Here is a 14,840-nt window from a genome sequence, read left to right on the forward strand (position 1 = left end):
ACTTTTTCCACTGTTATTCCATTAATAGTATAATTTTATACATTAAATGTGGTACTGCACTTCATCATGCTGATTTTCTTTCCATAGTAAATAAAAATTGTGCCAATGTAGAGTATTTTCTGACCACTGGAATTTAGTTATTTTAACAACCCACCATGACCCTAGGCACTTTTGACAACCATGGGGTCAGTGAATTGAATAAAATGGTAAAGACTGAATGACTGAACTGCTCCAATGTCTATAAGTAAATATCTATGAAAATTTTTTTCAAATTTTAGCAATACATCTCTTCAATAGTCTCCTGATAATCACTAAGAATACAAAATAAGATTCTTATTTGAAAAGAAACAAGAAAATTTCATTGAGTTTTGAATTTGAATTACGTTTCCATTCATCAATCTTGCTGGTTACCAAGAAAACATGTCTCCTTAGAATTTAAAGTTGTATTTTCATAGGTGTAAGAAAACAAAAGATCTATTTTGTTCACTATGGCTGCCAAAAACTGACTAAAGACTGTGGCTATTTCCTTTCTGAGAAAGCAAACAGTTTAAATTTCATTAATCTTTTAAGACTTATTTTTCAACACGTATACTGTAGCAAATACAAAGTAACCCACTTTTCAGAAGAAAGTTTGACGAAATGAGAATACTTGAGGTGAGGATACAAACAATGCTAAATTTATTGAGTGTTTAGGAGAAGATCTTGGTATGGCCAATCAAGCAGACTAGCTGATATGCAGAGTCCTCAAAGACAGAGGCTACCTTGTCCTTTTACTGATTTTTCATAATGACTAGTACACAGATGTCATACCACAAAACAAAACCATGCTTCAACTACTTTCCTCAAGCATTACAAAACTAATTTCCTATTTTCAACATTGTAAAAATAGACCTCTCTTCTCCAAAGGATCTTGCTGTCCACACTGATGGATCTGTGTGTTCCCTCTTATTACTGGACCTAAAGGCATAACTGATCTTTATCATTCCTTAAATCCAATCTTACATAAAGTTGCATAATGCATGGAGTAAAAGAGGAATGAAGACAAAGCATGGAACCCTGTATAAGTGTGCTGACCCAAAAGCAATCACACCAACAGCCAGAGGAAGTGGAAACTGTGAAGTAGTCTTCAACAATTTACTGTAAAGAGACAGAAATATACATTATAATGTAACCTACATTGTGAGCAAAAACTGAACATGTCAATCTTTTATACAGTTTTGAGAAAGTGTTCTAAGTGATTTTAGATAAATTCATTATATGAAAAATTACTTTAACTGTCCAAAATTTTTTAAAAGATCAATACAAGTCAATTTTCGCTAGAAAAGAGAAAAATATTCTATTAAGTAAATCACCAGTTTTGTTTATTCTTTTAAATTTTAACCACAGAAAAATACTAGTTGGACTTTTATTCAGCAAATTTTCACCCTATTTAATATCAGCAAAAAACTTCAACCAAATAAAAAAGGAACCATCTTTAATTCCTAAGAGGAGCATGTAAGATAAGACACTATTTTTAAAAGAAAAATACTATCAGGAAAGGCTATCACCTTTTCACTCTGAAAACAGAGACACTGAGGGGTTAAGAAACTTACCTAAGGACACAGAGCCTTAGACTGAAACCCCAGATCTGCCTGACTTTAGAGTATCTGCAACTATCTGCCAGAATCAACTGAAAAGGTTTCCGGAGCAAACAAGCGGTCAATGAAAAGTAAAGTTTTATTATGGAAAATTTTAAACATATTCATGAGTAGATTAACAGTATAATGAACTTCATGGACCCATCAACCAGCTTCAAAAATTATCAAGTCATGGCCAATCTTACTATACCTATATTACTGCCCACTTCCACTCCTCCTGTATTTTTTGGAAGCAAACCTTAGATATCATATCTTTCAAGGGTTAACTTTTTAAAGAAAAAAAATGATTATATCCTAACAAATAAAATGCATAATTAAGGAAACAAATATAATACATTTGCATATCAACTGTATTTGCACATAAACCATAATTACTATTATAGCTTTACCTTCAGGAACAGTCCAAGTAATTAGGAACGAAAGACATGTTTCAGACATGAAACTATGATAAAGACCAGGAACAAATGTGAGAAAAAAAAAGATTAAAATACTATACCTTGATTTTATTGAAGCAGTGTAAGTATTTCCAAGAACTGCCATAGTTGGAATAAGGATAAATGCCAAAGGTTTACATGGATCAGGATTAAGTTTAAAGTAATACCTATGTCAAAAAGAAAAAAATAAAACATAAATCAACAAAGCATTGCCAATCATTTTAAATTCTCAGAATCAATCAATTAAATACATTTCAAAACGTTCCTATAGCAATATGGATATAAGAGAGCTCTAAACAGCTCAAGAAATCATTGATAAATAAATTTTGCTCTACATCATCTTTATACTCAAGGTTTTATACGGAGAATTATGTTCAGTAACTACTAAAGGAAATGAAAATATCCCATCTGGAAGCACTTCCTTTTTACAGTAAGTATATGCCTGAAAGGTCATATATAAATAATATCTTATAAAACAAATTATTTAAAACATATTTAAACTGCTCTATTTAAAAAAGATGAAAAAATGAAGGTTTATATAAAGTAACTGTCTACAGCCTTCTAGAATCATAAATTTGCACTTCTCAAGTAATTTTCTCCCCAAATCTGTGGACAAAAATTTGCACCTTGATTAAAATAAGGGGCAAAGGAAGGATATTAATATCTGGTGACCTGTGATTTAATTTACTGAACTTATTTTGATTCAGCCAACTTAAAAAAAAAAAAAAACTTCCAGTATTTAGATAATCTGAAAGTTTTACATCATTTCTAAAAACTATATTAAGCAGGGGTTAACTATTAACTGGATAACGTGGTTTTTTAAAAAAGACAATTTACCAATAACTAAATATTCTAGAAATAAGCTTAGAGAGCATTTTTAGGCTCTCATTTAACCTAGGACACTTATCAGGTAACAAAGCAAATGACAGTTTTCTAGTAAAACAGCTGATCATTTATTTTAGTTCAACGTATAGGACACATCAGAAAAGTACACACTTCCTTCGTTATTTCTATTATTTTAAATGTAAGCATTTTTCTTCCCCTCAAATTTAAGAAAATATAAAATTGATTGTGAATTGAAAAATATATAAAGCACTAGCATTATGAATACTATAAGTCAGCAAAATAAAGCACATTTTCTCATATTTCTAGACTCAAAGAAGGCTAAAGAAAATACAATCCCTCCCCTTTTGGGCAGATTTTGGGGAAGTTTATATTCTCACGGAAAAGAAGAAAATGTGAATATGTTGAAAATAAATTTCAGGTGATAGCTTCTTGTTCTTGAGAAAGTTTTATGAAACATTAGGAGTCCTGCAAGTCTCTACTTACAGATATTTATAGTTTGAACCACATAAATTATAATTATATAAATAAAACACACCTAAGATTCTTCAGCCAATAAATTAAAGATGGCATGCTGAGTAATACAATCCATGTTAATAAGTTAATCACAGTACTGTGCATGCGAAGACTATCTTCAGCATCACTGGCAGATAAACGGAGATGGTGTACTGTAGAGTCTTTATGGTGATTGGATTTTTTTTCACTTCTTCTAGAGTGTTTGGGGTTCTACAAAGCAATAAAGTAAAAATATCAAGATATTAAGTAAAATTTAAGTTTATTATTTTATTTAGAATCATACTCAATTATCTAACAGCTAAATAAATACATCTTTCCATTACCAAATTGATATAAAATACTGAAATTATCTTGTTTGAAAGTATTTTAAAGCAGTTATCAGTTATAAAATTTTTATTCCTTTGACTTGCTATTTCCACTGCTAAGAATATATCCTCTTAAGTAACTACTTGAAATAAAATTTAAAAGATAATTGTGATAACAAAAACAACTTAAGGACTGACAAAGATCACATTAAATGACAATCTAAGTCTTATTTTAATATTCATTAGGCTTGCTTTTCTTAAAGTTATTTAAATTCATAAAACCTTTTAAATACTGTAAAGTCCTAACCTATTTTTACAAAAATAAACTTTTATATTTTCCCATGTTCTTTCATACTAAAGTGATATAGCGTTTTGAAAATAAAACTTACCACAGTCTGGCTATTTTTAAAAGTTGTTAAGCTGGCTTGCAGATGAACAATCTATGAAAAAGAAAAGACTTTAATTTTACTTTTATTTTGAAACAAAAAACATACCCATTTTTACTGAAATTGAGAAGCACTGTAATTTGAAATTTTAAAAACCTAAATAAATAAAAATTCATTTAAACATTTAAAAACATTCTTTTAGAAAAGATAAATAATAACTACATGTGCTTGCTATCATGGATTAAAAAACAAACAAAATAATAAAAAATTCCAGAGTATGTTGGGGCCAGGATATAATGCTATATCTTCCACACTGTGTGAGACTATGCTTGAATGGTGCCTTGCTATCGCAACTTAAAGTGTCATGTGAGTCAAAAATTTGACTATATTCAGCATACTATAGAGTTTAACATGTGTTATATAATCTAAATCTTTGAAAATCTGGAACTCAATTATATAGGGCGGTGAAATGTTTACAAGAACCTGAGAAAGTCTATAAATTTACTAGGTTTGCTTATGCATTTGAGAAAGTTCTGTTTATTGGGTCAGTTGTTTGAAATATTCACTTAAAAAAACTAAAAATATTATATTTATAAACCAAATTAATTCATATTTGTAAATCAAAATAATTCTAAATAGTTTTTTCTGATGGACATATTTTTCCTTTGTAAACTGAAAGTAATCTATAATGTGCATGTATTAGCGTTAAATGCAGACACAAATAAACCTTTGTTAAAAAAAGGAAAAAATTATTATCCTTTCCAGTATCAACTGTCTCTACATAAGATTAATGTGGAGAACATGCAGTTGTATAACGTAGATTTTCCTGAAAAGCTGTCAGCCTTCTTAGAAGTGTTTTTCATTTCCTCAGTAAAATTGTCAGCTTAATTACTTTTATCCTGTCTTGTGATTCTTCAGCAACATTTGTAACATTCTACATTATTTCAGCATGATTGACAGCCTGATCCCACTGACATAACTTTTTGTTTTGTCTATTATCCACGTTTAAAGGGAGGTGTGAATAAAAACTGTTCTAGTAAAATGTTTTTTAAAAAGTTAACATTACTTGCCAGAGCATCAAGCAATATGGAACAGATTATATCTCCTCCCCTCCCTTTGTTTTTAACAAAGAAACCCACTCAGATTAGTAACTTCAGTTCTACAGTTAACTATATATATTTGAACTAGCTAAGATGTTAAAAAAAAACTTTACACTTAGGCCTGGTATATAACAGCAGTGATCAAAAAAAATTTTTTAACACCACCCATGGGAAAGTCTATGCCTGTCTGATACAAAGCTCAGGCCTTCTGACTTTACTGATTTGACATACCTTAAACACATAGTAAAGATAAGTAAGAAGGATGGCAAATGCTCCACAAGTTGTCCAACTAACTATGATCAAAACAACTGTCAAAATGGGCAAGTCTGGTGATATTATCTTGATATCTTTAGGAAGTTCAGAGGGCCTGGAATAACAAGAGTAAAGCTTTCAAAAGCATATTAACAATTATTTACACAGTCACATATAAGCAGAAAACAATACAGTGCTCTGCCAGGCTCTCCTTATTAATGTGCAAGTATTACTATAAGGTAAACAGGCTTTTTAAAATAAAGATGAGGGGTGACACATATTTTAAAATTCTTTTATACACTGTGATAGTTTCTCTTGCATTTATATATACTATGGGTAATACATGTACTAAAAAAGAAAAAATATTATTAAAGATAATTATTAATTATAGGCCCTGTGCCATACAATTCCAATCTTGATAGGAAGAGAAATAATTTTGTTCTTAAAGTCTTGAGGTCACTCAGACATGTGATGGTGTTAATGTCAGAAGCACCTCAGAAGGGTGGAGGAAGAAGCATCATACCATAATCCACTCTGTGACAGTAAATCACATAACACGGCTGGTGAGGAAATGGAAACTAGATCACTGGTTTACCAAAAGAGCATACCAGCAACTTCAAACTGTCTTTGGATCATAATAAACCTCTAGGCAATGTTTTTGGAGCTCTTATACATTTCATCTAATCTGATCCTAAATATCAAGATTGGAGTCTCAGGTTTGATTGAAAATCAACATATAAAAGCATTGCCAGAGAAACACTCGCCCTTGGAAAGATTTACAACAGTGAAATTTAAAAATACTTGTGTAATCTGTCAAACTTTTTTGATTAACTCTTGAGCACTATGGTCAAAATCAAATGTAGCATTTAACTTGAAATAAATGATAACATGACAAAAACATAAGTTTGAACACTAACCCCATGTTTTGCTAGTTACACATTTTTCCTTAGAAATTACAGTTTGGTGAAAGCAAGTTAATTTTAAGGTTCCCTATCAGAATACAGTTTTTTTCTTAAGAGCAATAAGAAAGGTTTTCGTCATTCATTCTTTACCTTTTCAAAGTCAGCCACAATGAAGAAAGGAGTCTCACAGACACAGAAGAGAGTAGGCCACCCCAATAGGCAGTACATGTTCCAAACAGAAAAAGAATCAACGATACAAGGGGGAAACACATACTCTGACTAGTTAAAACGATGGCATCTAATTCTGGTAACAATAACATATCCCAAAATTCTTTAAACCACTTGTATCTGTGGATAAAAGAAAACATATAAAAAATAAAAGCAAATAATACAATAAAAGCAAAAAAACCCCAACAACTCTCATTAAAGGATTTAATGTTTGAAGTGTTTGACCATTCACTACAGTCCCCAGAGTACCATGATATTTCATTTATAATTATACTGAAAAAACAAACTTCAATTCCTGGTAGGGAACTAGCGAGTCTAGTGATCTTCAAGGATCTGAGTCTCAAGTCTCAATGCAGCTTTACTGCTCTCATTGATCCTTTTAATGAAGTAATAACTGGTCTTTTTTTTAAGTTAGAAAGCCAACAGCTAGTTATAAAGACAGAAGAAAAGACATCTAAGTAATGGTTTTTAACCAAACAAAAACAAAAACAAAACCTGAATAAATTAAGAATGCGATGTTAAGTAGGGTAGAGAGATCTAAAATATACTTTGTATGGGAAGTAATAAAAAGTGTTCTGAGGCACTGTTTCACCAATATCCTATATTGCTTTGTGTCCATGAATCTGGGACACCCAAAGCTCATGTACCACATACATTCTTTTGAAAATGTTAAAGTCCTGGTATATTTATAGTCTAAATTGAGACTGATATATGTGTATATATATAAGTTCAGTAATTACTTCTAAACTATTGAAGTAAATGTTGATGTACTTATTAGGCCTTTGCCTAGGAGAAAAAGTCCATTTAATAAAACAAGTCAATTGCCTTATCTGTATGGAAATTTATCCTTCATATTTGAGTCAAACATAATACTTTATATATAAAACAAAATTAAAATCATTATCACAGACAATAAAACTTACCCCAACAGAAACTTAACCATAATTACAAAAGGATCAACTTTGTATGGTTTGGCTTCTTTATCCAACATAGTAGCATATTCTAAGCAGTGACCTAGTGATTTAAAAAAAAATTATATGTAGTAGAGAATTCACAGTAATTAAGTATGAGATATTATATGCTGCACTGTTCGTAAGAGCAACATATTTCATGTCATAGAAAGCAAGGGTCTTTATTACTATCACAGAGACTCTTCTCAAAAGATTAAAAATTACCCTAATTTGAAAGATAAATCAAAACTACAATGAGGTACCACCTCACACTGGTCAGAATGGTCATCATTAAAAACTCTACAAATAGCAAATGCTGGAGAGGATGTGGAGAAAAGGGAACCCTGCTACACTGTTGGTGGGATTGTAAATTGGTGCAGCCACTATGGGAAACAGTATGGAGGTTCCTCAAAAAACTAAAAAATAGAAATAACATATGATCCAGCAATCCCACTCCTGGGTATATATCCAGACAAAACTCTAATTCAAAAAGATACTGCACCCCTATGTTCATAGCAGCACTATTCACTATATAGCCAAGATGTGGAAACAACCTAAATGTCCATCAACAGACGAATAGATAAAGATGTGGTACATATATATAATGAGATATTAGCCATAAAAAAAAAACAAAATAATGCCATTTGCAGTAATGTGGATGCAACTATAGATTATCATACTAAGTGAAGTCAGTCAGAAAAAGAAAGACAAATATATGATAGCACTTAAATGTGGAATCTAAAATATGACACAAATGAACCAATCTGTGAAACAGAAACAGACTCACGGACATAGAGAACAGACTTGTGGTTACCAAGGGGGAGGGGGTTGGGGGAGGGATGGTGTGGGAGTTTGGGATTAGCAGATTGAAGCTTTTATATATAGAATGGATAAACAACAAGGTCCTAATGTATAGCACAGAGAACTATATATCCTATGAAAAACCAAAATGGAAAAGAGTATAAAAAAGAATGTGTATATATGTGTGTGTGTGTGTGTGTGTGTGTGTGTGTGTGTGTATAACTGAATCACTTTGCTGTACAGCAGAAATTAACACATTACAAATCAACTATACATCAATTTAAAAAAGTTAAAAAAAAGAAAAAAGATAAACATAAACCTACCATAAAAATTTACTCTAATTTACTGGTTCTCATACAAAAGTACATAGCCAATCATCATTTGTGAAACAAATTCAGGAGCCAAGGCTATGGTTTTGTCATTTGTATTTTTACAAAGCTCCACAGGTGAGCTATTTTTTAAAAACAGTTTTACTGAGATATAATTCTTATAACTCAAAATTCATCCATTTAAAGTATATCCAATTCAGTGGTTTTTTGTATATTCATAGAGTGTGCATTAACAACCACAGTCAGTCTTAAAACATTTTCATTACTCCCAAAAGAAACTGTTCTCCTTAACTGTCACCTCCAATGCCTCCCCATTCCTAGGCAACCACTAATCTACTTTCTGTCTCTATAGATTGGCTTACTCTGAAGATTTCATAAAAATGGAATCATATAATATGTGGTCCTTTGTGACTGGCTCCTTCAATTTAGCATATTTCCAAGATTCATCTATCTTGTAGCATTCAGCACATTATCTGTTCATCAGTTGATGGACATTTTGGTTGTTTCCACTTTTTGGCTATTATAAACAGTGTTTAGTGTGGATGTGTGTTTTCAATTCTCTTGGGTCTATACCCAGGAGTAGAGTTGCTGTGTCATATGGTAACTCTGTTTAACCTTTTGATGAACTGCCAGACTGCTTTCCAAAACAGCTATACCATTTTACATTCCCACTAACAGTATAGGAAGGTTGCAATTCTACAAATCCTCATTAACACTTGTTATTATCTGTCTTTTCTATTATAGCCATTCCAGTGATTTCTAATAAGCATCTTTGGTTCAGAACTACTTCTTTAATTGATTTGAGACACAATCCCATACTTAAGTCCTCTAGATTAACCAATATCATATATCCCCAGGGTCTCTGTGGACTATCTAGATATAAATCCCAAATGTTTGAAAATCAATTGTCAAGTCACTTAAAACTAAGAAGAATGAGGTGTCTCTTTTAAATTTCCAAAAATTATATTCAAGTAAAGGAGACGTCATATTGCCGGAATAATCTTTTAATTAAAAGGTTGGATCTGAGCAGATCACATTAAACGTTGCTTACTTCTTCCTGGAATATAATAGGTTAAATCAGGTTAAAATGAACACTAAAGGCAGACTTGAAACTGCAAAAAAGTCACTGAAAGGAAACGAGTAGCTGTGAAAGGATCTGGCACCATGGAAACGGTGGAGGGGATTTTTGGACTGCTTTTGTATGTTTTGTCCCCACTCTCTTTCCCTCTTGCCTCCTCTGATTATCATTGTACAAGCCCGGCAAGTGTGTGAGGCTCCTGGGAAATTGTTCTAACTGCTATACTATAGAGAGGGCTTTGTCCAATGTACTATACAGTCTATATTTTCTTCTCTAGATCCATGTTCTACCCTTTACTTTGCTCTGAATTCTGGGAGGCTGACTTTTATGAACTGGCTTCTAGTTGGGTTCAGTGAATGAGAAGCACTGGCAGATAGGAGGATAGAAGGAAATAAAGTTAGTGTATTTATTTCCCTGCCTTCTCCCTGCTGAGCCACACTCTGACAGTGGCCACAGCATTTCTGTACCCAAGGCTCAGGTGCAGTACTGCTGCTCTCTCCTACAGCTCTCTAGGTTTGCTCCCTCCCTTGCCCTGATACCTAGGAGTATCAGATGGCTCTGTTGCTAATTTGGTATTTTATCATTTGTTGTTGGTTTCCCTTAACCCTATACATACCTTTGAAATAGTCCCTTCAATTAAACTCTTAATTATTCCATTCAGTGTACCAAGACCTAAATGATACAGTTGATACAGCCCAAATATTACACTGAATGCCAACTATGTGCGTGGCCCTATGTCAGGCACTGGGGATAGAATGGAGAAGAAAACCCCCGTCAACCAGCTTCTATCTCTTAAGAGATCCTCAGAACAGAGGGAATAAACTTTAGACACAAGGGTATAAAATGGAGAAAACAAGTAAGGAATTTTCTTGGTAACCTCTTAAAACTTAAGAGGATCTCAAACTCCTGTAACCTTGAGAGAGAAGGGTTGTGAATTTTCAAGAAATCGATGTGTCTTCATTAGCTACACGTAGGATAAAAAAAGTAGTAATGAAGCATTGAGGAAGGAAGAGAGGGAGGGAGGAATAGAAACATTCTTACCTGTTGAGAAAAGAGAGTATAACTGTCCTCCATAAGCGAGAAGGATACTAGATATAACATAGGCAGGAAGAGCTCCACCATGAAATCTAACTACCTAGAAAACAGGCAAATCAATGGGCAACTTATGAATGTTCATGTTAATGAAATAAATATACTTTCACATGAAATAAAAATGTTGTTTTTCACTTTATACATTTTCTGACATGACTAAAAGATATCTTGAGTAATGGGTATAAAAATTCTAAGCAAAATAAATGCTAAGAATATATGGCATATTAGAAACATGTTGTCTGAATTTTTCATCAAAGGCATAATAGAGGCAATATTTAATTGTGTAGCATATGCTACAGAATTTTTCACAAGGAATGTTTATCGAGCATTTAATATGTTCCAGGTATAATACTAAACATGTTATATGCATTATCTCACGCTCTCCTCCCAAAAATCCTTTCATATAGTTCTTATCCCTATTTTACAGATGAAGAAGTTCAGGTACAGGGGGCCCAAGTAACTTGCACAATTAAGAGACACGCAAGTTACTTACTTACTTGTTACCTCTCTTTGCTCTTAACAGTAAGATAGGGACAATAATAGTACTTACCTTATAGGTGGTTTTAAGGATTTAAACATGTTCATTTGTGTAAAGCATTTAGAATATTAACTTGAACATGATAAACTATCAAAAATATGAGCTGCTATTGTTAGGCTTTTATGTCCTTCACCATCTTTGGAAATCTTGTGGAATGGAATTTAACTCAAAGCCTAAGTTCAAAACCATTATGTTATAGCACCTCAAGTCATTCTATCAGCTGATCCAATCTCCATAAAAAACATACATATAACAAAAACATAGTGTAAGTTCTTCTTTTAATGTTAAAGTTTTAAAAGGAAATTACTTGAAAGCATGTTCTCCAATCCACAGAATTTTTAAGAAAAGGTACAGACTCCCCTGCTGTCAGTCTAATGAAAACTATGGAAACGAGTGCTTACACAAAATGTTAAGCAAAATGTCAGCAAGTTCAAGGTCTCCCTGAAGCTCCTCTGTGGATTCCCAGATTAAAATTGATAAGACTCAAGAAACATAAAGCTCATACTCATGATTTATAGTTTGTAGCTTTGAGTGAGAGGAGAGGAGAGTTGAGTGAAAGGGAAAAGGTCATTTTCCTACCTATTACTAAATGATGCTCACTGCCTGCTAATGACATGCTAGGAAATACATAGCATACTTTAGTTATTAAGTGTGTTGGAAGGATAGTTAAGTAGCATAACAGGCTCAGAGTCGTACTCCTGAGTTCAGACTACAGCTTTGCCTTTCACTAGCTCTTAGGCAACTTATTTTACCCCTCCTTCTCTCTAGGCCCTTAGCAGGAAAATGGAGTTAAATAGCACTATCTCACAGGGAGTTTGAGGCTTAAATGTGTTCATTTGTGCAAATCATTTGGAATAGTAACTGGCACAAGTAGGTGATCAGAAAATATTCACTGTTATTATTTACCTTTAATGCCCTTCACTGTTTTCAGAAATCTTGTAAGAGAATATTAACTTGAACATGATAAACTTGAATATTAACTTGAATATTAATACTGAATATTAATATTGAGAATATTAACTTGAACATGATAAACTTGAGTCAAGCACCTTGTAAGAGGTGCTACATAAAATTTCTTTTAAATTTTAAAATTCTTTAAAATTTTAAAATTTCTTTTTAATGACTGAGTATCATTGTTATGAGTAGTAAATATGATACTGGGCCACAGATATAACAATCAACAATCATAAACTGGTCTCCATGGGTCATATTCAAATTGTATATGTGCTTCATTTGGTTTAGTATTTGGCATAGTATTTCTTTACATTTTGAATTAGATGCCAACATTGAAAAATTAAAATATTTTATCTAAAAATTCAGATTTCTAGTTTCTCTTATAATCTAAAGATTGGGCAACACGGTGCTTCATTCCTACATGGAAATGATTTATTAAGAGTTTAAATAATTCTCTTGAGAAAGCAACTTTCAGTTTATTTTCTGTTCTCTCATAAGAGTAGACTGAACAATATGTAACTATATTTTCCTCTTTCCTTTTTCTAAAAAAAAAATTAATTTTATGAAAAAATTATCTAATCAAAGGCTAAAGATTCTCCTAAGTGGTTTCTCTGTAGTCCTCTTCCCAGTCTTCTTTGACTGAATCAGTTAACACTGAAAATACGTATGATTTTTAAAAGACAAATAAGATATACAAAACCTAATTCATTCTCCTACTGTTCTCAAGCTAAACTTTGAAACAAACATGAACTAAGAGCACCTTATATCATTCCAAACATTTGAGGACTTAACTCAATTGTCATGAATTCTTCAACATTTAAAAAAGTACCTACCTCTGATCCTGCAACACCCACACATCATCATTTTTTAGAAAAATTTCCATGTCTAAACAAGACTATTAGTCTGTTTTTTTTTTGGTGTACATATAATTACACCTAACTATACAGTATCATGCAAACTTGACTTTTCTTGTCACTAATCTGAATTATGAGCCCCAGGGATGATATGGATAAGAGAGTGTGTTATATCCTCAGCCATACCACCATGTACAGTGACATACTAAAAATACAATAGCATGAATTCTTCACTTTTATTCCAAGATGTAATTTTTCTTAATAATTGATCTCTTAACATTTTAGAGTATTTATTATAACTATCCATGATCCTATTTTCCAACTTACACTAATATTTAATCTTCTCTTTCTAATGTAGCACAAAATTTTTACACATTAGCTTAGAATTTTCTAATGTTCACAAATTTAATAATAATCACAATCTAGTTCTTATCAGGTTGTTGTCAGGATCAAATGAGATAACATACATAAAAAGTTTCTGATTTACTTTTAACTTGTGAGTTTTATTATAATTATAGAATTAAATGACTTAAAAATTCTGCTATGCCTAGACTGCAAAACGTAACAGACCAAAAAAATAAAGTGAAAGTAATAAAAGACACAATAAAATTTTTAGTGAATTTTAAAACTATAATTTCTCTGACTAATCAGTATTATCTATTTATGTCCAGATTGTACAATTCTGCAAATTATAATGATGTTGAATAATAATATAGTAGTTCTACAACTTGATAAATTATTTTTGTAACACTATTTGCCTATGAATTTAAGATACTCCCCAAATGAATTTAACCTATTTCAGCATGTTTATTTTTAATATAATTTACTTTTACCTTTTACAAACTGAGCATGCACAACATAAAAAGTTCTTGGAAAAAGCTCATTTATATGACAGAGCCTACAGATTTTATTGGATTATGAATTATAGCATCGTATGAGCAATATGAAATCTTAATATGATATCCATTTAGCCAAAAATATTAATTTTCTCAAAAATCAGGAATCAACTTTCATTTTTAGGAAGTATCAAACATGAAAGCATCACCTTAAAGCCAGGGGTGGCCAACTATGGCCTGTGTGCCAAGAATGGCTTTCAGATTTTATTAACGTGAGAAAAAGAAGAAAAAAGAAGAAAGAAGAAAAAAGAAGTAGCTGCAGTAGTGGCAGCAGTGGCAAGAGACTATATATGGTCTGCAGAAATACTAATATCTGGTGCTTTACAGAAAACGTTTACAGTCCCTGCCTTACAGTTTCTATTCACAAGGCAATAAATAATCGACAAGGAGTCTCTCTTACCTGTCCAAGTATTTGTGAAAAGGAAGTCTTAACTGTCACCTAGTTTAAAACAATTATTAAAAAAAGGTTATTTTCCCTAAACTCTAGTTCACATTTTATTAAACTGAGCACTAAGCATAATCATTAATTTTTTTATAATGATGAACCTAAAGGTATCCAAGAGCTTAAAAGAATTCTCTGAACCATCAACATTTAATTTGTATCAACTGTGGTTTTGCTGTTCAATATTTTTTCTGTAATCTAATTCTTTCCCAATTGGATGAATGCTATGATACGTGGTATCATATGATACCGTGATATGTGGTAACCCTTTACTAACTAGAATATTTAATTAATCAGAATATC

The 14,840-nt window shown here is 31.9% G+C and overlaps 1 protein-coding gene across 3 annotated transcripts in view; it reads right to left on the reverse strand.

Annotated features, from left to right (window-relative positions):
• Window positions 1-655: 655 nt before the first annotated feature.
• The window catches only part of PGAP1 (post-GPI attachment to proteins inositol deacylase 1), a 71,460-nt gene continuing 57,275 nt past the window's right edge, over window positions 656-14,840 (reverse strand). For all 3 annotated transcript variants that reach the window (XM_059928401.1, XM_059928402.1, XM_059928400.1), the window contains 9 exons: window positions 14,496-14,534; window positions 10,803-10,896; window positions 7,527-7,617; window positions 6,526-6,723; window positions 5,453-5,588; window positions 4,125-4,175; window positions 3,453-3,640; window positions 2,134-2,238; window positions 656-1,137 (listed from right to left, as the gene is read on the reverse strand). In XM_059928401.1, the coding sequence (XP_059784384.1) occupies window positions 999-1,137; window positions 2,134-2,238; window positions 3,453-3,640; window positions 4,125-4,175; window positions 5,453-5,588; window positions 6,526-6,723; window positions 7,527-7,617; window positions 10,803-10,896; window positions 14,496-14,534 (1,041 nt within the window). In that variant the 3' untranslated portion in view covers window positions 656-998. The remainder of the gene's footprint in view (window positions 1,138-2,133; window positions 2,239-3,452; window positions 3,641-4,124; window positions 4,176-5,452; window positions 5,589-6,525; window positions 6,724-7,526; window positions 7,618-10,802; window positions 10,897-14,495; window positions 14,535-14,840) is intronic.

Source organism: Balaenoptera ricei, chromosome 7 (genome assembly GCF_028023285.1).
Source record: "Balaenoptera ricei isolate mBalRic1 chromosome 7, mBalRic1.hap2, whole genome shotgun sequence".
NCBI lineage: Eukaryota > Metazoa > Chordata > Mammalia > Artiodactyla > Balaenopteridae > Balaenoptera > Balaenoptera ricei.